Source organism: Pristiophorus japonicus, chromosome 17 (genome assembly GCF_044704955.1).
Source record: "Pristiophorus japonicus isolate sPriJap1 chromosome 17, sPriJap1.hap1, whole genome shotgun sequence".
NCBI classification, from domain to species: Eukaryota; Metazoa; Chordata; class Chondrichthyes; family Pristiophoridae; genus Pristiophorus; species Pristiophorus japonicus.
The window spans coordinates 125793652-125818464 of record NC_091993.1 but is presented as its reverse complement, the minus strand read 5'-3'; the positions used below and the strand labels follow the sequence as shown (position 1 = coordinate 125818464).

The following is a 24813-nucleotide window of genomic DNA, read 5'->3' as shown; positions in this document are numbered from 1 at the left end:
AAGAGGGCAGAATTAGAGGAGCGCAGATATCTCGGGGGGTTGTGGGGCTGGAGGAGATTACAGAGATAGGGAGGGGCGAGACCATGGAGGGATTTGAAAACAAGGATGAGAATTTTGAAATCGAGGAGTTGCTTAACCGGGAACCAATGTAGGTCAGCGAGCACAGGGGGTGATGGGTGAGTGGGACTTGGTGCGAGTTAGGACACGGGGCAGCCGAGTTTTGGATCACCTCAAATTCACATTAGGGTAGAATGTGGGAGGCCGGCCAGGAGTGCATTGAAATAGTCAAGTCCAGAGGTAACAAAGGCATGGATGAGGGTTTCAGCAGCAGATGAGCTGAGGCAAGGGCGGGGGGGGGGGGGGGGGGGAAGACAGGCGACGTTAAGGAGGTGGAAATTTCAGAGTCAAATATGACACCAGGGTTGCAAAGAGTCTGGTTAGCCAGAAATTGGGGAGACGGATGAAGTCAGTGGCGAGGGAACAGCGTTTGTGGCGGGGACCGAAAACAATGGCTTCGGTCTTCCCAATATTTAATAGGAGAACATTTCTGCTCATCCAGAACTGGATGTGGGACAAGCAGTCTGACAATTGTGGAGGGATTGAGTGAAGTGGTGGTGAGGTAGAGCTGAGTGTCGTCAATGGAAACTGACGCTGTGTTTTCAGATGATGTCATCGAGGGGCAGCTTGGCCTCAAAATTCAGATGATGTCCCAATTCTCAGACCGCAGGAACAGCATTAACATCAGACAATGAGGGGGGGGTAGAGAGGAGTGGGAGAAAGGGTTAATCAGTCAGGGACACGCAGTCGACACACATTACCTGCGATGGCAATGATACTTTCGGGTTCAACAGCATGTCCTGCCTCATCGATGAACACATGAGAAAAATGACCAGATGGGAAATTGGCGGAGGCCAACCTGTTATAAAATATAAAATAAATAGCGGTGAGATATAACGCGACCTTTCCCCTTGGCCCTCGCCCCCCACACCTTCCATCCACACACTTGGAGCTCATCCCCAGATCTGTTCTTGGCAAAGCCAGATGCAAGGCCTTCCCCAACAGGTTAATCTATTAGCTGGACAAGGCCCCGCTTCGATGCGAGGGACAGCGCCTGAGATTTTTTGTGGTCCGCTCTCCATTCAACCACGGTCCTGGGTGGGTCGACTGTTGTGTCAGTCTCAGAGACCCCATCGACAAGCCGTACGACATCCCGTACTGATCAACACAAATTTCCTCCAACTAAATACCGGGAATACCAAAGCCAGTGTCTTTGATCCCCACCACAAACTTAGTTCCCTAGCCAACAACTCCAGCCCTCTCCCTAGCAACTGTGTGGTTGAATACTTGCAACCCGTGTCGTATCTGAGCCAGAGATGAGCTTCCAGCTACATGTCCACGACATCACGAAGATCGCCTATTTCCACCTCCGTAACACCGTCCTTCTCCGCTCCTGCCACAGCTCACATGCTGATTAAACTCTCATCAATAACTGTGTTACCTCTAGACTTAGAACATAAGAATTAGGAACAGGAGTAGGCCATCTAGCCCCTCGAGCCTGCTCCGCCATTCAACAAGATCATGGCTGATCTGGCCGTGGACTCAGCTCCACTTACCCGCCCGCTCCCCGTAACCCTTAATTCTCTTATTGGTTAAAAATCTATCTATCTGTGACTTGAATACATTCAATGAGCTAGCCTCAACTGCTTCCTTGGGCAGAGAATTCCACAGATTCACAACTCTCTGGGAGAAGAAATTCCTTCTCAACTCGGTTTTAAATTGGCTCCCCCGTATTTTGAGGCTGTGCCCCCTAGTTCTAGTCTCCCCGACCAGTGGAAACAACCTCTCTGCCTCTATCTTGTCTATCCTTTTCATTATTTTAAATGTTTCTATAAGATCACCCCTCATCCTTCTGAACTCCAATGAGTAAAGACTCAGTCTACTCAATCTATCATCATAAGGTAACCCTGTCATCTCCAGTCCGGACTTGACTATTCTAATGCACTCCTGGCCGGCCTTTCATCTTCCACCCTCCATAAACTTGCTCATCTAAAACTTGGCTGCCCCATGCCCTAACTCGCACCCAGTCCCACTCACCCATCACCCCTGTGCTCGCTGCCCCGTGTCCTAACTCGCACCAAGTCCTGCTCACCCATCACCCCCTGTGCTCGCTGCCCCGTGTCCTAACTCGCAACCAGTCCCACTCACCCATCACCCCTGTGCTCGCTGACCTAAATTGGCTTCCAGTCTTGCAATGTCTCAATTTTAAAATTCTCATCCTTGTTTTAGAATCCTCCCTTTCTCTGTAACCTCGGCCTGCCCTACAGACCTCAGATCTCCGCACTCCTCCAATTCTGGCCTCTTGCTCATCCCCCATTTCCATCGCTCTCCACTCTGGAATTCCCTCCCGAAACCTCTCTGCCTCGCCTCCTTTAAGATGCTGCTAAGAAACCAGCTCCTACGTCCTAATATCTCCTTATGTCACCCGGAGTCAAATTGTGTTTGATAACGCTCCTGTGAAGCATCTTGTGATGTTTTACTATGTTAAAGGTGCTATTTAAATGTAATTTGTTGCTGACATCTGGAGAGTGGGAATAGACTGGGTGGGATATTAAAGGGTGCGGGGAGCGAGGGGGGAAGAGTGGGATTGGCTGGGTGGGATATTAAATGGTGCGGTGAGTGAGGGGAGAGTGGGATTGGCTGGGACATTAACAGAGAAGGTTAAGGGAAGATTTAATAGAGGTGTTCAAAATCATGAGGGATTTTCATAGAGTAAATAAGAAGAAACGGTTTCCCAGGGCAGGAGGGTCAGTAACCAGAGGGACACAGATTGACGATAATCGGCGATGGAACCAGATGGGGAGAATGTGTTCACGCAGCGAGTTGTTGTGATCGGGAACGCGCTGCCTGAAAGGGCGGTGGGAGCAGATTCAATAGTAACTTTCAAAAGGGAATTGGATAAATACTTGAAGGGGAAATGTGCAGGGCCGTGGGGAAAGAGCGGGGGCGATGGGACTGATTGGATCGCTGTGTCACAGAGCCAGCACAGGCTCGGTGGGCCCAATGGCCTCCTCCTGTTCTGTAGGATTCAATAAACGGTCGTCGCGGGTCACCGCACTCTCGGTTACCTACCTCCCAGCCGTTACCAGCGTGGCGCAAATGACGCGGTAGTCCTTCAGTGTCTCTTTTGATGGGAACTCAAAACACCCTTCAGTCTCATTCCAGTTCGAGCACTCCTGACAGAAAGAACAGTGGGCGTTAGTCAGGCAGCGTGGCTGAGCGACAAGGTCAACTGTGGGTCAGTTGCTCGCTCTCTGCCTCAGTCAGGTGGTCGTGTTTCCTACATAAGAACATAACAACATAAGAAGTAGGAGCAGGAGCCGGCCATTTAGGCCTCTCGAGCCTGCTCCGCCATTCAATACAATCATGGCTGATCTGATCATGGACTCCAGTCCACTTCCCTGCCCGCTCCCCATAACCCTTTATCGCTCAAAAATCTATCTCCGTATTAAATATACTCAATGACCCAGCCTCCACAGCTCTCTGGGGCACAGAATTCCACAGATTTACAACCCCGAGGGGAAATTCCTCCTCATCTTAGTTTTAAATGGGCAGCCCCTTATTCTAAGACTATGTCCCCTAGTGTTAATTTCCCCTATGAGTGAAAATATCCTCTCTACATCCACCTTGTCGAGCCCCCTTATTATCTTATATGTTTCGATAAGATCACCTCTCATTCTTCTGAACTCCAATGAGTATAGGCCCAATCTGCTCAACTTACCTTCATAAGTCAACCCCCTCATCTCCGGAATCAACCTCGTGAACCTTCTCTAAACTGCCTCCAATGCAAGTATATTCTTCCTTAAATACGGAGACCAAAACTGCATTCCAGGTGTGGCCTCACCAATACCCTGTACATGTGTAGCAGGACTTCTCTGCTTTTATACTCTATCCCCCTTGCAATAAAGGCCAACATTCCATTTGCCTTCCTGATCACTTGCTGTACCTGCATACTAACTTTTTGTGTTTCATGTACAAGGACCCCCAGGTCCCTCTGTACTGCAGCACTTTGCAATTTTTCTCCATTTCAATTATAATTTGCTTTTCTATTATTTCTGCCAAACAGTGAGTACAATACAGATGTACTTCATTGGCTATAAAGTGCTTTGGGAAATCCTGAGGTCATGAAAGGTGCTATAGAAATGCAAATCTTTTCTTTTCCTCCTCGCACCCACCCCCCCCCCCCCCCCAGGAAGTCTAGAACAAGGGGTCACAGTCTCAGGATATGGGGTAGGAAATTTAGGACTGAGATGAGGAGAAATATTTTCACTCAAGAGGGTGAACCTGTGGAATATTGTGTACAGTTTTGGTCTCCTAATCTGAGGAAGAACATTCTTGCTATTGAGGGAGCGGAGCGAAGGTTCACCAGACTGATTCCCGGGATGGCAGGACTGTCAAATGAGAAAACACTGGATCGACTAGGCTTACATTCACTGGCATTTAGAAGAATGAGAGGGGATCTCATAGAAACATATAAAATTCTGACGGGATTGGAGAGGTTAGATGCAGGAAGAATGTTCCCGATGTTGGGGAAGTCCAGAACCAGGGGACACTGTCTAAGGATAAGGGGTAAGCCATTTAGGACCGAGATGAGGAGAAACTTCTTCACCCAGAGAATTGTGAACCTGTGGAATTCTCTACCACAGAAAGTTGTTGAGGCCAATTCATTAGATATATTCAAAAGGGAGTTAGATGTGGCCCTTACGGCTAAAGGGATCAAGGGGTATGGAGAGAAAGCAGGAATGGGGTACTGAGGGAATGATCAGCCATGATCATATTGAATGATGGTGCAGGCTCGAAGGGCCGAATGGCCTACTCCTGCACCTATTTTCTGTGTTTCTATAATGGTCCCTAGTTTTGGATGGTGTCGGCAGGTGGGAACTCTGTGTATTTAGCGAGGAGCAGCATTGAAGAACAGAAGGCAAGACCCACCTGCACCTCCGCTGGGATGGTATCCCAGGTCCGGCTTCTGGCATTGAGCCGGTAAATGTGCCTTTTGTCCACGTGCTTCTTGATTCTCTGGCAGAGCAGGTCGGTGGCGCTGTTTGAGGGGGCACAGGCCAGGATGTGGGCTGTCGGGATGCAACGCAGCACCTGAGAGTGAAACACAATAAAATAGCAACAGCTGACGAGGGCTGGAGCGTCACAAAGTCCGAAGCGGTTGAAAGAACCTCAGCAAAAACGTTAATCAGAGACTCGTACAGCACTGGAGGAGGAGGCCACTTGGTCCATCAAGCTCTCAAAGAGTTATCCCTAGTCCCACTCCCCCTGCTCTTGCAGCCCTGAAAATGTTTCCCGTATCAGGTATTTATCCAAATCCCGTTTGAAAGTTACTATTGAATCTGCTCCCACCGCCCTTTCAGGCAGCGCCTTCCCGATCACAACTCGCTGCGTAAAAACATTCTCCTCCTCTCCCCCTCTGGTTTCATCGCCGATTATCTTAAATCTGTGTCCCTCTGGTTACCGACCCTCCTGCCCCTGGAAACAGTTCCTCTCTATCTACTCTATCAAACCCTTCATGATTTTGAAAGCCTCTTATCAAATCTCCCCTTAACCTTATCTGCTCTAAAGAGAACAATCCCAACCTCTCTAGTCTCCACCTAACTGAAGTACCTCATCCCTGGCATCAGTCTATTCCTTTCCCCCTCGTGTGTTTATCCAGCCTCCCCTTAAACACATCGATACTATTCGCCTCAATCCCTCCCTGTGGTAGCGAGTTCCACATTCTCACCACTCTCTGGGTAAAGAAGTTTCTCCTGAACTCCCCACTGGATATATTGGTGACTGTCTTATATTGATGGCCTCTAGTTATTCTCTTCCCCACAAGTGGAAACATTCTCTTTGTATCCTCTCTATCAAAACCTTTCATCATTTTAAAAACCTCTATTAGGTCACCCCTCAGCCTTCTCTTTAATAGAGCAGAGAGCCCCAGCCCGTTCATCCTTTCCCGATAGTTGCAGCCCCTCCATTCTGGTACCATCCTTGTAAAAACATTTTATCCCCCACTTTCTCCAGCGTCTTAAGCCAGTTGGAAAGAATTGAAGCCATGACAGAAACATTCAATTTCCTAAAAATATCTTGTGGCATCTGGGTCACTTACTGCGACATTCCCAAGTACGGAAGGGCAGAGGGCGATCGGGACGGACGTCCCCCGGCCGGGCACAGCTGGATCGGAGCCAAGGGGACGACTTTGCGGAAGGCTGCCCAGGAAGAGGTTTGAACTGGCTGGCGGCTGTAGGCCAGCGGGGCGGGGGAGATGGATTGGTGAGGAAGGGGGGGGGGGGGGCTGGTGAGGGGGGGGGGGGGTGGGAAAGAGAGGGGTGGGGTGGTGGGTGAGGAAGGGGGGAATGGGGGTTGGCAAGTGGGCACCTGCCCCCCCAACCCTGAATAACCACAGTGACACCTATACGTTTAAAATAGCAACTTTTATTCATATAGCGCCTTTAACGTAGTAAAACGCCCCAAGTCGCTGCATCATCAACGTAGGCAGTCCCTCAGAATCGACGGAGACTTGCTTCCACTCTAAAACTGAGTTTTCAGGTGACTGTACAGTGGTGGCCCCAAGGTGCAGCACAGCAGGGTTGAAAGACAACACAGATAAATTTGGCAGATAAATGAGGCCACCTGAATTTGTGCTTACGTTTCAGAATACACGCTGGCCTAATTTCTATTTTTAAAACCAAGGATAAGTCTGCCAAAAGGAAAGGTTGAATCTCATTTTGTTTTAAACGTCCGGTCACTGAACTGCCATGCAAGGCAAAATTCCAAATTTTCCGCAAAAGCTTCATCCGAGAGTAATTCATCATCCTCGACTCTGGAATTGTGCTGAAGGGTACGTGAACACAGAAAGCACAACCATCTCAGAGCGGGGAGAGAAGAGAAGAGGAGGGGCCATTCCTCCTATCCACCGGGCCCCCACCACTAAATGTTCCTATTGACTTTATTTAGCACCACTCACTGGAACCACTCTCTCGCCTCGGAGTCAGAAGGTTGTGGGTTTAAGTCCCACCCCAGGCACTTGAGCACAAAAATCGAGGCTGATACTCCCAGCGCAGTACTGAGGGAGTGCCACACTGTCAGAGGGGCAGTACTGAGGGAGTGCCGCACTGTCAGAGGGGCAGTACTGAAGGAGCCCCGCACTGTCGGAGGGGTAGTACTGAGGGAGTGCTGCACTGTTGGAGGGGCAGTACTGAGGGAACGCCACACTGTCAGAGGGGCAGTACTGAGGGAGTGCTGCACTGTCGGAGGGGCAGTACTGAGGGAGTGCCGCACTGTCAGAGGGGCAGTACTGAAGGAGCCCCGCACTGTCGGAGGGGCAGTACTGAAGGAGCCCCGCACTGTCGGAGGGGCAGTACTGAGGGAGTGCCGCACTGTCGGAGGGGCAGCACTGAGGGAGCGCCGCACTGTCGGAGGGGCAGCACTGAGGGAGCCCCGCACTGTCGGAGGGGCAGTACTGAAGGAGCCCTGCACTGTCGGAGGGGCAGCACTGAGGGAGTGCCGCACTGTCGGAGGGGCAGCACTGAGGGAGTGCCGTACTGTCGGAGGGGCAGTACTGAGGGAGCGCCGCACTGTCGGAGGGGCAGTACTGAAGGAGCCCCGCACTGTCGGAGGGGCAGTACTGAGGGAGTGCTGCACTGTCGGAGGGGCAGTACTGAGGGAGCGCCGCACTGTCGGAGGGGCAGCACTGAGGGAGCCCCGCACTGTCGGAGGGGCAGCACTGAAGGAGCCCTGCACTGTCGGAGGGGCAGCACTGAGGGAGTGCCGCACTGTCGGAGGGGCAGCACTGAGGGAGCGCCGCACTGTCGGAGGGGCAGCACTGAGGGAGCGCCGTCTTTAGGATGAGACGTTAAACCGAGGCCCGTCTGCCCCCTCAGGTGGATGTAAAAGATCCCATGGCACTTTTCCCGAAGAGCAGGGGAGTTCTACCCGGTGTTCTGGGGCCAATATTTATCCCTCAAATCAACATCACGAAAAAAAATTAGCTGACCTGTGTGCGGGAGCTTGCTGTGTGCAAATTGGCTGCCGCGTTTCCCACATTACAACAGTGGCTACACTCCAAAAGTACTTCATTGGCTGTAAAGCGCTTTGAGACGTCGTGAGGTCGTGAAAGGCGCTATAGAAATGCAAGTCTTTGTTGCAACTCAATTTGAATGTTTAATATGACTGTGGAGATTTTGGGAAGTATCGAACGTTGGAGAAATTCTTCCCATCAACCTGTCATTTGGTCCAACTGATCCAATTGCCAAATTTACAATAATGATGATGAGCGACATTTCAAATCAACATTTCAAGTATCTATTGATTATTAAAGCCTCTGTAGGTTACAAACTCCCTGTCCACCTTCCTGTTATGACTTTCAGTCACTCCTGTTCAGTTTAGGGCCTGCCCCCTCAGGAAGGATACATCAGCCTTGGCGAGGGAGCAATGCAGATTCACCAGAATGTTACCGGGGCTTAGGGGATAAGGGGTTATGGGAAGCGGGCGGGGAAGTGGACCCGAGTCCATGATCAGATCAGCCATGATCGGATTAAATGGCGGAGCAGGCTCGAGGGGCTGTATGGCCGACTCCTGCTCCTATTTCTTAGAGAGTTAAATGATGTTCTTAGCGGGTTAAATTATGAGGAGTGGTTGCAGACTGGGCTTATATTCCCTTGAGTTTAGAAAATTAAGGGGTGATCTAACTGAGATGTTTATGATTAAAGGAGTTAATAGGGTAGAGCGAGAGAAACTGCTCCCCTCTGGTGGGGGGGGGAGCCCAGAACAAGGGGGCATAACCTTTAAATTAGAGCCAGGCCGTTCAGGGGTGATGTCAGGGAGCACGTCTTCACACAAAGGGCAGTGGGAATCTGGAACTCTCTCTCCCCCAAAAAGGCTGTTGAGTCCGGGGGTCAAATGACAATTTTAAAACCGAGATTGATCGATTTTTGTTGGGCAAGGGCATCATGGAACCAAGGTGGGTAAATGGAATCGAGACACAGATCGGCCATGATCTAATAAATAGTGGAGCAGGCTCGAGGGGCTGAATGGTTAGGGTGCTCTCAACTCTCAGTCAAACAAGCGATCAGAGAGCAAAGAGGGAAGTATATTCATGTAGAAATTACAGGCATGCAAACACACAAACATCGTCACATCCCTTTTCAACGACAGACTCTTTGGGGAAAACAAGTTGCCACATCATCCACTTTCAGAACATCTGTGAAATCGACAACACGTTCCAAAAACCGACGGTTAAAGGAGCAAATCATCATCATAGGCAGTCCCTCGAAATCGAGGAAGACTTGCTTCCACTCTAAAAGTGTACTGTACAGTCCAATACGAGAGCCACAGTCTCTGTCACAGGTGGGACAGACAGTGGTTGAGGGAAAGGGTGGGTGGGGAGTCTGGTTTGCCGCACGCTCCTTCCGCTGCCTGCGCTTGGTTTCTGCATGCTCTCGGCGACGGGACTCGAGGTGCTCAGCGCCCTCCCGGATGCACTTCCTCTACTTAGGGCGGTCTTTGGCCAGGGACTCCCAGGTGTCGGTGGGGATGTTGCACTTTATCAAGGAGGCTTTGAGGGGGTCCTTGAAACGTTTCCTCTGCCCGCCTGAGGCTCGCTTGCCGTGTAGGAGTTCCGAGTAGAGCGCTTGCTTTGGGAGTCTCGTGTCTGGGGCATGCGGACAATGTGGCCCGTCCAACGGAGCTGGTCGAGTGTGGTCAGTGCTTCGATGCTGGGGATGTTGGCCTGATCGAGAACACTGACGTTGGTGTGTCTGTCCTCCCAGGGGATTTGCAAATAGCGAGGGATTGTCACATGCAAGCACGGGCCCCGACTGAATGTTCCCCCTAATTAGGTTTTTTGGGTGTGTGGCCCCTTTAAGGGGCAGCCCAGAGTTTCGCTCGCGAGAAGTTTCACGCCGGTCTCGGGCTGTGCAGCGGGGGCAGAGAATTCCGTGGCCGCAGGTTAGCGGGAACGTGGGTCCTGACCCCACAACGATGATCGCCTGCGGGGAATCGGAACAGTCGACACACTAAACTGCACCACAACAGACCGAGGACAAAACAGCCTACTGAAGGGAAAAAACGATCGGCATTCGGCTTCAAAGTCATTTCTTGATGGCCACTCAAAGCCGTGACATCCTTTCCAAAAAACCAGATAGATCGCCATCCGTCTGAGATCTGGGGATTTATATAGCGCCTTTCACGGCCACTGGAGTCCCAAAGCACTTTACAGCCAATGAAGTACTTTTTGGAGTGCAGTCACTGTTGTAATACAAGAACATAAGAATTAGGAACAGGAGGAGGCCATCTAGCCCCTCGAGCCTGCTCCACCATTCAACAAGATCATGGCTGATCTGGCCGTGGACTCAGCTCCACTTACCCGCCCGCTCCCCATAACCCTTACTTCCCTTATTGGTTAAAAATATATCTGTGACTTGAATACATTCAATGAGCTAGCCTCAACTGCTTCCTTGGGCAGAGAATTCCACAGATTCACAACCCTCTGAGAGAAGAAATTCCTTCTCAAATGTAGGAAACACAGCAGCAATTTGCACAGCAAGCTCCCACAAACAGCAATGTGATAATGACCAGATCATGTGTTTTATAGTGATGTTGATTGAGGGGTAAATGATGGCCCCAGGACACTGGGGATAACTCCCCTGCTCTTCTAACAAATAGTACCTGTGGGATCTTTCACGTCCACCTGAGAATGCAGAAGAGGCCTCGGTTTAACGTCTCATCCAAAAGATGGCCCCTCCGACAGAGCGGGGCTCCCTCGGCACTGCCCCCTCCGACAGAGCGGGGCTCCCTCGGCACTGCACTGGGAGTGTTAGCCTAGATTTTTGTGCTCAAGCCCCTGGAGTGGGACTTGAACCCACAACCTTCTGGCGCAGAGGCGAGAGCACTGCCCACTGAGCCACGGCTAAACACAAAAAACAAGGTGCACCTCATGTCCTTCGATCAGAGCACTGGGAGTGGTCCGGACTTCCGAGTATTCGGAGGCAGAATCACCACCATTCACTTCCCACCTTCCTCTATCCCCAGGCAGAAAGTGGGAGAAGCTGACATGTGTCGAGTCTTGCGCTCGGGAGTTTGTGGCTTTTGGTACCTGTTTTATCGATTCCACAATGGTGACGGTCTTCCCAGTCCCCGGAGGGCCGAAGACGAGGTACGGGGCAGGTCTGGAGATCCCGGCCACGATGCAACTGACGGCTTTGGCCTGCTCCGGATTATTCTCAAGCGAGCGATCGTAAAGTCTTCGACAAAATATTAAAACAAAACATTAGCACACGGAAATAAATGACCATCGCGTTCTACTCAGCTTTCGAAAAAGAGATAAGCACAAACGCAATCTCCCCAACTGTCGAATCTTCAATCCTTCAGAAAAAAATGTTTTTATATACAAGTTCCATTCAGGGGACAAATTCTCTGACACCAATTTACACACAGAGTGTACAGCCCAGAAACAGGCCATTGGGCCCATCGGCTCCGTGCCGGGGTTTATGCTCCACACCAGCCCCCTCCCACCCCTCTCCATCTCACCCCATCACCATATCCTTCTATTCCTTTCTCCCTCGTGTGTTTATCCAGCTTCCCCTTAAATACATCGATACTATTCGCTTCAACCCCTCCCTGTGACAGCGAGTTCCACATTCTCACCATTCTCTGGGTAAAGAGATTTTACCTGAATTCCCCATTGGGTTTATTAGTGACTGTCTTATATTGATGAACTTGAGTCTTGGATTCCTCCAAAATGGAATCTTCTCTACGTCTACCCTATCGAACCCTTTCATGATTTTAAAGAGCTCCATCAGGTCACCCTCTAACCTTCTCTTTGCTAGAGAACATCAACTTGGATGTAACATAGTAAAACCTCCCAATGTGCTTCACTGGGGTGATATCAGACAAAAAGAACTGACACCAAGCAACATTAGGAGGTATTTGGACATGTGACCAAAAGTTTGGTCAAAGAGGTAGGTTTTAAGGAGCGGCTTAGAGAAGGAAAGAAAGAGAGGCGGAGAGGTTTAAGGAGGGAATTCCAGTCCTTAGGACCTAGCCACTCCACCTCTTTCCTCCTAGAAGATGCTCCTTAAAACCTAGCGCTTTGACCAAGCTTTTGGTCGTCTCTATCGATATCTCCTAGTGTCAGATTTTTGTTTGCACCTGTGAAGCACCTTGTGACGATTTGCTATATTAAAGGCGCTATATAAATGCAGGTTTTTGCTGTTGGTTCATCAGAGATCTTCATCCTCAAGCCAATAAAACTGCAACTGGTGAATGTAAAAAGGACAGAATTAATCCAGAACATCAAGCACTAACCAGGCCGGACTGAACCAAGACAAGGGCCAACCAGGCCAGACAAATAGCCTCCCACCCCCCCACACAAACCCCCAATTCACAGCTCGTGGCTCCCGCTGGTTTTACTCACATCAACTGTCCCGCCAAAGGGTGAATGCATTTCCCGTAGGAGAAAGTCGGGAAGAGCACGTCGGTGAGGTTGGTGGCCTTGGCCAAATGCGCAGCCCGGTGTTGCATTTGTAACGGGAAGCGGTTAAACGTGAATGAGACGTTAAATTTCATGTTGGATATAAAATTATCCACAAGCCTGGAGGAATTGAGAGGATTCAAGAACGTTAATCATCAGGTTTAACACAAGGCCGTTTCATCTCATTTCACCAACTCCCCCCAGGTATAACCTCTACTGGGATTGGGGGGGGGGGGGGGGAGAAAGAGTCAATTTCAGTGGCATGAGAACGGATCTGGCCCGGGTAAACTGGACTCGAGGATTGACAGGCAACACTGTAATGGAACAATGGGCTGCCTTTGAAGAGGAGATGGTTCGGGTACAGTCGAGGTACATTCCCACGAGGGGGAAAGGTGGGGCAAAGTCTGAGCTCCCTGGATGATGAAACAGATCGAGAATATGATGAATCGGAAAAAGAGCGCGTAAGAGAGATATCAGGTTGCAAATACATCAGAGAATCAGGCTAAATATAGAAAAGTCAAAGGGGAAGTGAAAAAGGAAATAAGAGGGGCAGCTAACATAAAAGGTAATTCAAATGTCTTCTATAGGCATATAAATAGTAAACGGACGGGCTAATTAGCGACCAGAATGGAGACCTACGCATGGAAGCAGAGGGTATGGCCGAGGTACTAAACGAATATTTTGCATCTGTCTTCACCAAGGAAGAGGATGCTGCCATAGACATTGTTACGTTTAGAATAACTCCACAAGACTGTATATCTTAAGCTCAAACTGTTGTGACCCTGGTCTCTTTATTGTAACTCCAGAGTGAGCAGGCAGCCTGGTAGTCTGCCTTTTATACCTGTTTGCCCAGGGTGTGCAGGTGACCCTTGGGTCTCCCACAGGTGCGCACCCTGGTGGCAAGTCTTACACATTGCTTGTGTTTACATACATAACAGACATAGTGGAGGAGATGGTGGTGAAGACACGCGATAGGATTAAAAATTGAAGAGGTGTAGAAAGGCTGGCTGTATTTATTAATAATAATAATTTGTATTTATATAGCGCCTTTAAAGTAGTAAAACGTCCCAAGGCGCTTCGCAGCAGTGTTACGGACAAACAGATAAATTTGACACCGAGCCACAGAAGAAATTAAGGCAGATAATCAAAAGCTTGTTTAAAGAGGAAGGTTTTAACGAGCGACTTAAAAGGAGGAAAGAGAGATAGAGAGGTGGAGAGGTTTAGGGAGGGAGTTCCAGAGCTTGGGGCCCAGGCAACAGAAGGCACGGCCACCGATGGTTGAGCAGTTATAATGAGGGATGTTCAAGAGGCCAGAATTTGCGGAGCACAGACATCAGGTGGGGTTGTGAGGCTGAAAAAGGTTACAGAGATAGGGTGGGGCAAGTCCATGGAGTAAACAAGGATGAGAATTTTGAAATCGAGGCATTGTTTAACTGGGAGCCAATGTAGGTCAGAAAACACAGGGGTGATGGGTGAGTGGGACTTGGTGCGGGTTAGTACACGGGCTGTTGAGTTTTGGATGACAAAGTAGGTAAGTCACTAGGAGCGAATGGGATGCATCCTAGGATGTTGAGGGTATTATGTCGGTGATGTACTTATGAATGACTCCACGAGGCAATGTGTTGTACTCAAAACTGTAGTGACCTTGGTCCTTTATTCGTAACTCCAGAGTGAGGCACAAACATGGTAGGCAGCATTTTATACTGGGCCCTGCCCCCAGGGCCTGAAACCCCCAGTCTCCGCCAGTTGCACCCTCTAGTGGTGCCAGCATGTATATACACAGTGTAAACCTTATTGACAGTACATCAGGTAAACAAGTCTCCATCTTATGCAACCGCACAGTGACTACACAGAGAGTACATCCATAGTCTGCATATACAAGAGGGAATTGAGGGCGGAAATTGTGGCGGTACTGGCCACAATATTCCAATCCTCCATAGATAGAGGTGGTGCCAGAGGACTGGAAAATTGCAAATGTTACACCGCTGTTCAAAAAGGGCATGGAGATAAACCCAGCAACTACAGGCCAGTCAGTTAACCTTGGTAGTGGGGCAGCTTTTAGAAACAGTAATCAGGGACAAAGTTAACAGTCACTTGGATAGGTGTGGATTAATTAAGGAAAGCCAGCACGGATTTGTTAATGGCAAATCATGTTTAACCAAATTGATCGAGTTTTTTGATGAGGTAACAGAGAGGGTTGATGAGGGTATTATGTCGGTTGTACATGGATTTCCAAAAGGCGTTCGACAATGTGCCACATAATAGGCTTGCAGCAAAGTTGAAGCCCATGGAATGAAAGGGACAGATGCAGCATGGATACGGGATTGGCTCAGTGACAGGAAACAGAGAGTAGTGGTGAGCGGTTGTTTATCAGACTAGAAGGTAGTATACAGTGGTGTTCCTCAGGGGTCGGTAGTGGGACCACTACTTTTCTTGATGTATATTAATGACATGGACGTGGGTGTACAGGGCACAATTTGCAGGCAGCACCAAACTTTGAAGTGTCACAAACAGTGAGGAGGATAGTGATAGACCTCAGGAAGTCATAGACAGGCTGGTGAAATGGTGAAACGGACGCAGAAAAATATAAAGGTGATGCATTTCGGTAGCAAGAATGAGGAGAGGACATAAACAGAATAGTACAATCCTAAAGGAGATGCACGAAGAGAGAGACCAGGGGGGTATGTGTGCATAAATCACTGAAAGTGGCAGGACACGTCGAGAAAGCAGTTAGGGTTAGGCTTACGGGATCCAGGGCTTCATAAATAGAGGTCGGGGGCTAGATTTTTTGGTTTGTCGGCTAGTTTTACGCCAAAATTACCATTTTTTTCACTGCGCGAGCGTTTTTTAGGCCTAGCTTTCAGCCTTTACGTCCGTGCCATCGGTAAAGTCGGTGTTCCACGAGGATTCGCAGCGCAAACCGCGAGTTTCGGCAACTTTAGTCCGGGGCCGGGAGCGCTGCGAGAGGCGCCTTGGGGGGGGGGGGGGGGGGGGGGGAGAATTGCAAAAAACCCTTACCTACTAAATCGCTGAAAAAGAATTTAAAAATAAAAACTTTAACTGACCTTTTTTTTTCTCCAGGTCTTCCTACTTACCACTGTTGGCAGCGCTGCACCGACAGGTTTGACCCCGTCGGTATTCTGGGCGTGGCAGTGTGCCGAAAGTATGACGGTAACGCAATCCACGGCGTTTTATGTCGGCACTTCTGTCCCCGGCGGCACATGGAAGCGCCGCCACAAAAAGCTGCCCGAAGATCCCACCGACCTAATATCGCCGCGGAGGGTCATTTCGCGGCAAAAACCCCGGCGCAAAGTCGGTGAAATTCTAGCCTTAATAGAGTACAAAAGCGTGGAAGTTATGATGAACCTGTATAAAACACAGGTTCAGCCCCAACTGGAGTATTGTGTCCGATTCTGGGCACGGCACTTTAGGAAGGATGTGAAGGCCTCAGAGAGGGGACAGAAAAGATTTACGAGAATGGTTCCAGGGATGAGGGACTTCAGTGACGGGGATAGACTGGAGAAGCTGAGGTTGTTCTCCTTGGAGCAGAGAAGGTTGAGAGGAGATTTGAGCGGGGTGTTCAAAATCATGAGGGGTCTGGACAGAGTAGATCGAGAGAAACTGTTCCCATTGGCGGAAGGGTCGAGAACCAGAGGACACAGATTTAAGGCGATTGGCAAAAGAACCAAAGGCAACATGAGGAAAAACGTTTTTACGCAGCGAGTGGTTAGGATCTGGAATGCGCTGCCTGAGAGGGTGGTGGAGGCAGACTCAATCCTGGCTTTCAAAGGGGTAAGTATCTGAAGGAAAGATATTGGCAGGGCTACGGGGAAAGGGCGGGGGAGTGGGACTGGCTGAGAGTCGGCACGGGCTCGACGGGCTGTAACCATTCTACAATTCTATCATTCCAGTTAATCTTTTTAGCATTTTTGCCGCTGCCTCTCCATTCTTTGTATAATATGGAGACCAGAACTGCTCACAGTGCTCCAAGTGTGGTCTAACCAAGGTTCGATACAAGGTTAGCACAATTTCTCTGCTTTTCATTTCTATCCCTCCAAAAATGGACCCCAGTGCTTGGTTTAATGGCCTTGTTACCCTGCATCACTGCACCAAGTGATGTGTAACTGCACCCATAGAGCCCTCTGCTCTTCTACCCCAGTTAGACAATCACTTTCCCAGGGGTATGTGGGCTTCTTATTCACCTGACCAAAATGCATCACCTCACACTTATCTATATTGTCTTAACTCGCACCAAGTCCCGCTCACCCATCGCCCTCTGTGCTCGCTGACCCCGTGTCCTAACTCGCACCAAGTCCCGCTCACCCATCACCCCCTGTGCTCGCTGACCCATGTCCTAACTCGCACCAAGTCCCGCTTACCCATCACCCCCTGTGCTCACTGACCTACATTGGCCCCCAGTTAAACAACGCCTCGATTTCAAAACTCTCCTCATTTTCAAATCGCTCCATGGCCCTCGCACCTCACCACTCCCTATCACTAACTTCCTCCAGCCCCACAACACCACCCCCCCACCCACTCCTCTCTTTTCCCCCTTCCCCTCCAGATGTCTGCGCTCCTCCAACTCTGCCCCCTTGAGCATCCCTGATTATAATCGCTCCACCATCGGTGGCCGTGCCTTCTGTTGCCTGAGCCCCAAGCTCTGGAACTCCCTCCTTAAACCTCTCTCTCCTCCTTCAAGACACTCCTTAAAACCGACCTCTCTGACCAAGCTTTTGGTCACCTGCGCTAATTTCTCCTTATGCGGCTCGGTGTCAAATCCTCCTGTGAAGCGCCTTGGGACATTTCATTGTGTTAAAGGCGCTATATAAATACACATTGTTGTTATATTGACGTTCATTTGCCATTTACACGCCTATTCTGCAGGTTTATTAATGTATTTTGTCGGAGTATTCCTCTATATTAATTACACGCCCATTCCCCCCCAATTTGGTCACTTGCGATCTAGCACCAAAACGATGCCCAACTGGGTCACCAACATTCAACAAGAAACAGCTAAATGAGCCAACCTGGCCCATGTTGCCTGCAGCTGGAGTCCGACCTGCTGGCCCTTCCCCACCGGCGATCTGGGATCCAAGGACACTCGGTACCACCCGTCACCGAGGGAACTTTCCCCGTACTTACTTTCGGCTGAAGCCCAGCTTGACTCGCTCCAGCTCCACCGCATGCACATAGCCCTTGTAGCGAGTGATCGGCTGCGCCACATCATCGCTCTTCGACACCAACAGGTGGTCCCCTCGGAGCACAGAGGGTCTGTTCTCAGCGACACCAGGAACCTGCCGAGGTCGGGGGGGGGGGCCAACAAGACAACGCAAGTCGTTACAAATTCATCCAAAGTCCAGGTGATTGTAGAACCTGTCCCACCTACTCTGACCGAGATCCAATAATACATCCGGATCAAAACCCGAAACCATGTGTGGCTCAGTCCCACACTGACCGGTGCTCTCCGGCCAGTGTGTCTCAGTCCCACACTGACTGACCCGTGCTCTCCGGCCAGCGTCTCTCAGTCCCACACTGACTGACCCGTGCTCTCCGGCCAGTGTGTCTCAGTCCCACACTGACTGACCCGTGCTCTCCGGCCAGCGTCTCTCAGTCCCACACTGACTGACCCGTGCTCTCCGGCCAGTGTGTCTCAGTCCCACACTGACTGACCCGTGCTCTCCGGCCAGCGTCTCTCAGTCCCACACTGACTGACCCGTGCTCTCCGGCCAGTGTGTCTCAATCCCACACTGACTGACCCGTGCTCTCCGGCCAGTGTCTCTCAGTCCCACACTGACTGACCCGTGCTCTCCGGCCAGTGTCTCTCAGTCCCACACTAACTATGAAACGTCGGCACTAACCTGGAGAACAAGTAGGTTCCTCTTCTGCTGATCTCTCTCCATGGGAACACCATCCATGTTGTAACGGGTAATATCTGCTTCCATCTGAATCTCCTCAATGTGGAGCAGCAAACACCACCTCTCGCCGTAGTTGTCAAACTCCAGCTTTGAGGCCAACAACAAACTGCACAAAAAGAAACATATGGACATGCCTTTAGTGCGGCAGCACCTCCCAAACCCGCGACCTCTACCCCCTAGACCTCTACCCCCTAGAAGGACAAGGGCAGCAGGCGCATGGGAACACCACCACCTCCACGTTCCCCTCCCAGTCACACACCATCCTGACTGGGAAATATATCAGCCGTTCCTTCATCGTCGCTGGGTCACAATCCTGGAACTCCCTCCCTAACAGCACTGTGGGAGCACCTTCACCACACGGACTGCAGCGGTTCAAGAAAGCGGCTCACCACCACCTTCTCAAGGGGCAATGAGGGATGGGCAATAAATGCCGGCCTTGCCAGCAACGACCACATCCCAGGAATGGATAAATTTTTTAAAAAGGGTGCACCTGCCAGTGAGGTAGAGTCACGAAGGAGCTTGCATTGGGATCCTTCCAATCTATGGTTTCTGTTGAGCTCAGTGGTTAGGATCTGGAATGCATTGCCTGAAAGGGTGGTGGAGGCAGACTCAATCGTGGCTTCCGAGAGAGAGTTGGATAAGTCCCTGAAGGAAGAGGTTTGCAGGGCTACGGGGAAAGGGGACTGGCTGAGGTGCTCTTGCAGAGGGCCGGCACGGGCTCAACGAGCCGAATGGCCTCCTCCTGTGATTCTCTAACAGACGTTACAATTGACCTCACCCATATCCAACATTCCCAGTCAATCCCGAAAGAGTGAGTCTTGCTGGAATAGACATACATGTCCGAACCACACCTGGGAATACGGTGCACAGTTCTGCTCTCCATATTAAGAAGAAAAAAGGATATCAAGACACTGCAGAAGGTGCAAAAAAGATTGACAAGGATGATACCAGAACTGCGGGGTTACCAGGAAAGACAGAACTGGCTGAGGAATAACCAGATACATTGGGAAGGGGTTCAATGGGGTTCGATGGGATAGACGTAGAGAAAATGGTTCCACTTCTGGTCGCTCATCACTTTAATTCTCCATCCTACTCTGACCTCTCCGTCCTCGGCATCCTGCACTGTTCTAACCAAGCTCAACGCAAGCTCGAGGAACAGCACCCCATCTTTCAGTTAGATACTTTAGCCTTCTGAACGCTGAGTTCAACAATTTCGGATCAGAGTGTGGTCACTGTTCCCACATTACAACAGTGACTACACTCCAAAAGTACTTCATTGGCTGCAAAGCGCTTTGATAGATGTAGGTCTTTGACACTTTAGCCTTCTGAACATTGAGTTCAACAACTTCAGACCACAGAACCCATTCCTCCCCCCCCCCCCCCCCCCCCCCCCGAGCAGGTGCTGGTATTGATTCTGCTGTCATTTACACCTCCTCCAGACTCATCTTCGGTTTCTTTACATATTCCATTACTGTCTCCTTTCACCTCGCACCATCATCCCTTTTGTCGTTTAATCTCTCCTGCCTTCCACCCGATCACAGACCTTTTGTACTTCCCCCCCGCCCCCCCACTCACACCGCGCCTCCGCACTTGCTCAAAACCTGTTACATCTCTAACTTTCTCTCGCTCTGACAAAAGGTCACCGACCTGAAACGTTAACTCTGTTTCTCGCTCCACAGACGCTGCCTGACCCGCTGAGTATTTCCAGCATTTTCTGTTTTTATTTCAGATTTCCAGCCTCTGCAGACAAGGCCCCATGGCCGGGTCAGCGGAGGGTGACTGGCCCAGCCACAACTGCTGCCCAGAGAGCCTGCACCTGTAGACAAGGCTAAATAAAACACCTCGAACCTGCATGTAGGAGCTTCCACCGCGGACTTACTTAATCCTTTGCACCTCCAGCTTCACTGTGGAATCGAGAGTGCGGGAGTCCTTCAGTCCAGCCTTTATAGCATCGAACAGCAGCTTGGAGTATCTATAAAGCTCCAGTGGGATCTTGCGTTCCAGATTGTAGTTGGAAACGCTGCAAATAGTCAAAGCAGATACAAGGTCAGTAAATCTGCAGGTTCTACACATCACTGGTACACCACAGCTCGAACAGCAACAGCTCATATCACCAGGGGGAGGGGGATTGGTGGGGGGGGGGGGAGGGGTGAGGGGCGGAGAGCAAAGGAGAGGAAGAGAGGAAGAGCGAGCGAGCGAGCGAGCGAGCGAGAGAGAGAGAGAGAGAGAGAGAGAGAGAGAGAGAGAGAGAGAGAGAGAGAGATCATCCCACAATTATTCCCAGTGGATCTCCATCTCCCATCTTTGATTCCACTGTCTTATCCAAAAATATTTTATCTCCCTTCTAAAAAGGTCTGTTCCAAATTAAATTTCCTCCAAGTTTAAATCCTTATCCTCTTCTTCGACCGTGACCGGTTCTGAGGCAGTTGATGGTTGTTTACTGTTTGCGAGGAAGGTTTGATCCTTCAGGTTGTACTGTGGGGTCCTCGATAAGGAATCCTTTCCTTATGTCACAGTTCTTCCAAGCATTTCCCGGTCGGTCATCGAGGCCGAGGGGAAAATCGCTGAATGGCTTCGGCGACAGTCCATAACGGCCACCTAGATTTGAGACGAGTTGGTTGTCGGTTGTTCCAGTCGGCCTGGATCGGCATGTCCGTGCTGGTGTAGCGGTTGTATTCTCTGGAGACTGCGTATTCGCGGTGTAGGTGTGGTGGGGTGATGTTTGCCAGAGACTAATCTTCAATTCTAGGAGGATTGGAACCACCAAACCCAATGAATGCATTGGCCCTTCAACCAGGAAATGCCCCAGTTAGGTCTGGTCAGCACATTAGCTAACTTCAGCAGAATTCGATTCCACATATATTCGAACATTATTTGACTTTTGTTTATTGCTAGGGGGCTTGACAGAGTAAATGCAGAGAGGATGTTTCTCCTCGTGGGGGAATCTAGAACAAGGGGGCATAGTCCCAGAATAAGGGGTTGCCCATTTAAAACGGAGATGAGGAGGAATTTCTTCTCTGAGGGTCCTGAATCTTTGGAATTCTCTGCCCCAGAGAGCTGTGGAGGCTGGGTCATTGAATATATTTAAGGTGGAGGTGGACAGATTTTTGAACGATAAGGGAGTCAGTCAAGGGTTATGGGGAGCGGGCAGGGAAGTGGAGCCGAGTCCATGATCAGATCAGCCAACATAAGAATATAAGAACATAAGAACATAAGAATTAGGAACAGGAGTAGGCCATCTAGCCCCTCGAGCCTGCTCCGCCATTCAACAAGATCATGACTGATCTGGCCGTGGACTCAGCTCCACTTACCCGCCCGCTCCCCGTAACCCTTAATTCCCTTATTGGTTAAAAATCTATCTATCTGTGACTTGAATATATTCAATGAGCTAGCCTCAACTGCTTCCTTGGGCAGAGAATTCCACAGATTCACAACCCTCTGGGAGATGAAATTCCTTCTCAACTCGGTTTTAAATTGGCTCACCCGTATTTTGAGGCTGTGCCCCCTAGTTTTAGTCTCCCCGACCAGTGGAAACAACCTCTCTGCCTCTATCTTGTCTATCCCTTTCATGATTTTAAATGTTTCTATAAGATCACCCCTCATCCTTCTGAACTCCAACGAGTAAAGACCCAGTCTACTCAATCTATCATCATAAGGTAACCCCCTCATCTCCGGAATCAGCCGAGTGAATCGTCTCTGTACCCCTTCCATGATCTTATTGAATGGCGGAGCAGGCTCGAGGGGCCAAATGGTTGACTCCTGCTCCTAATATTCTGATGTCTCCTCTCCCCATTGTCTCGACATTGAAAGGGCCCAATCTACCATCGCTCCTTTTCACTGTCCCTTTGCCAATTCTACACCCTTCATTACATTCCGCCTTCCTCAACTACAATGCTTTGCATTTACCAGTATTAAATTTAATTTACCGCTGATCTGACAATTACATAACTGATCTCAATCCTTCTTACTGCGTGACACTGGAGATTAAAAAGACACTGCAAAACGCTTTGAGATATCCTGAGATCACGCTTCATATCAATGCAACGTCATTCTTTCACCGAGTCCTCCATCCCGACCGCACTCACCGTTTTGACAGAGGACAACACAAGAGGATAAGTCTTCGACCGATCAAAACAAGAATTATTAACGCAGTGAAATGTCCCAAGGCGCTTCACAGGAGTGATCATCAAACAATATTTGACACCGAGCCGCAAAAGGAGATACGAGGACAGGTGACCAAAAGCTTGGTCAAAGAGGTAGGATTTAACGAGTGTTTTAAAAGGAGGGGAAGAGAGGCAGAGGGGGAATTCCAGAGAGGTTGAAGACACGGCCACCAACGGCAGTGGGGACTGGAGTCCCGCAAGAAGCCATAGTTGGAGCAATGCAGAGTTCGCGAAATGTTGCAAGGGCTCACCCGTCCGGCCTCTCTCCGTCTTCCACAACCTCGTTCGTCGGACGTTTGACGCAAATCTGGTCGGGCTTGTAGGGAGCGATGGGCCTCAGCTCCTCAGTCAGCCTGTTGGTTGCCCGGGCTGAGAAGAAGCGAATGATGTGGAAAGTCTGGCCGCTGCCATCGAGGAACTGGAAGGAGAGTGTGACCGGGAAGTAGCCCGATTGTTTGATCGAGCAATTGACTTCAATTTCATAGGTTTCCCCTGCACAAGGAAAGGAGAGATTACTGATGTAGCTGCAACACACCACTCCCTTGTACTCAAATCTTCACTGCTCAATTCTTGCACTGTTTTCGGGAGACGCTCACCATTGTCTCAAAAATATACTACCGGTACATCGAATTACATCGAGTGTACAGCCCAGAAACAGGCCGTTCTTGGCCAACCGCTCTGTGCCGGTGTTTATGCTCCACACCAGCCCCCTCCCACCCCCTCTCCATCTCACCCCATCACCATATCCTTCTATTCCTTTCTCCCTCGTGTGTTTATCCAGCTTCCCCTTAAATTGCAGCTATACTATTCGCCTCAACCCCTCCCTGTGTGTAGTTCATTGGCCGTAAAGTGCTTTGAGACACCCTGTGGTGGTGAAAGGCGCTATATAAATGCAAGTCTTTCTTGTAGCAGCGAGTTCCACATTTGCACCACTCCCTGGGGAAAGCAGTTTCTCCTGAATTCCCCATTGGATTTATTGCAGACTGTCTTATACTTATGGCCCCTAGATTTTTATTTTTTTTTAAAAAAGACTTGCGCCACACACACACACACACACACGCACACGCGCCCCCCCCCACACACTCAGGCCCCCCCCCCCCGCCCCCCACACACACGCACACGCGCCCCCCCCACCCCCCCACACACTCAGGCCCCCCCCCACACACTCAGGCCCCCCCCCCACACACTCAGGCCCCCCTCCCACACACACACAGGCAGTCCTCCACCCCCACCCCGCAGCCCCCCCACCACCTTCTCAAGGGGCAACAAGGGGAGGGGCCCCGAATGCAGGCCCCGTCAGTGACGCCCACAGCCCAGGGCCGCGAGGAAGCTGTCCGTTGGGTCAGGGAGAGGAAGCGACTCACCTGCACTCAGCTCCAGAGACTGGGAACGGGTAACGTCCTGGAGATCGCTGAGGGTGAACACGTGGAACCGGCGGAGCATCTCACAACGTACAAACTTCACCGCCTCACTCCCCTCGTTCCTCACGTAAATGGGGAGACTCTTCTGATCGTCAGGGAGGAGCATCACATGGATCTTCCCGTCGCCAATATCGAAGTCCGACCATATCTTCATGCCACCCTTATCCTCGATCATCCGATGCCTGAAAGGACACAACCACAGCGGGTTACCACAGACACCATCCAGGACAAAGCAGCCCACTTAATTGTCACCCCATCCACCACCTTCAACATTCACTCCCTGTCACAAGTGGGACAGACATTCGTTGAGGGAAAGGGGAGGGTGGGACAGGTTTGCCGCATGCTCGCCGCATGCTCTTTCCGCTGCCTGCGCTTGGTTTCTGCATGCTCTTGGCGACGAGACTGGAGGTGCTCCACTTAGGGCGGTCTTGGGCCAGGGACTCCCAGGTGTCGGTGGGGATGTTGCACTTTATCAGGGAGGCTTTGAGGGTGGTCCCTGTAACGTTCCCTCTGCCCGCCTTTGGCTCGGTTGCCGTGAAGGAGTTCCGAGTAGAGAGCTTACTTTGGGAGTCTCGTGTCTGGCATGCGAACTATGTGGCCCTGCCCAGCGGAGCTGATCAAGTGTGGTCAGTGCTTCGACGCTGGGGATGTTGGCCTGGTTGAGGACGCTAATGTTGGTGGCGTCTGTCCTCCCGGGAGTTTGTTAACCTTAACCGCGGATATGGTAGAGTTGCTGCAACTGCCCTCGGTCCCTCTGGGTCAGGGAGCGGATGATGAATCGGGCTCCCTGCCAA

The 24813-nt window shown here is 50.5% G+C and overlaps 1 protein-coding gene across 4 annotated transcripts in view; it reads right to left on the bottom strand.

Moving 5' to 3' along the window:
• Positions 1 to 24813, bottom strand: part of LOC139228083 (putative helicase MOV-10) — a 76519-nt gene that overhangs the window by 29188 nt on the left and 22518 nt on the right. For all 4 annotated transcript variants that reach the window (XM_070859252.1, XM_070859253.1, XM_070859254.1 and 1 more), the window contains 10 exons: positions 23963 to 24201; positions 22850 to 23090; positions 20315 to 20455; positions 18379 to 18541; positions 17663 to 17814; positions 12464 to 12640; positions 11144 to 11291; positions 4990 to 5151; positions 3130 to 3233; positions 819 to 916 (listed from right to left, as the gene is read on the bottom strand). In XM_070859252.1, the coding sequence (XP_070715353.1) occupies positions 819 to 916; positions 3130 to 3233; positions 4990 to 5151; positions 11144 to 11291; positions 12464 to 12640; positions 17663 to 17814; positions 18379 to 18541; positions 20315 to 20455; positions 22850 to 23090; positions 23963 to 24201 (1625 nt within the window). The remainder of the gene's footprint in view (positions 1 to 818; positions 917 to 3129; positions 3234 to 4989; positions 5152 to 11143; positions 11292 to 12463; positions 12641 to 17662; positions 17815 to 18378; positions 18542 to 20314; positions 20456 to 22849; positions 23091 to 23962; positions 24202 to 24813) is intronic.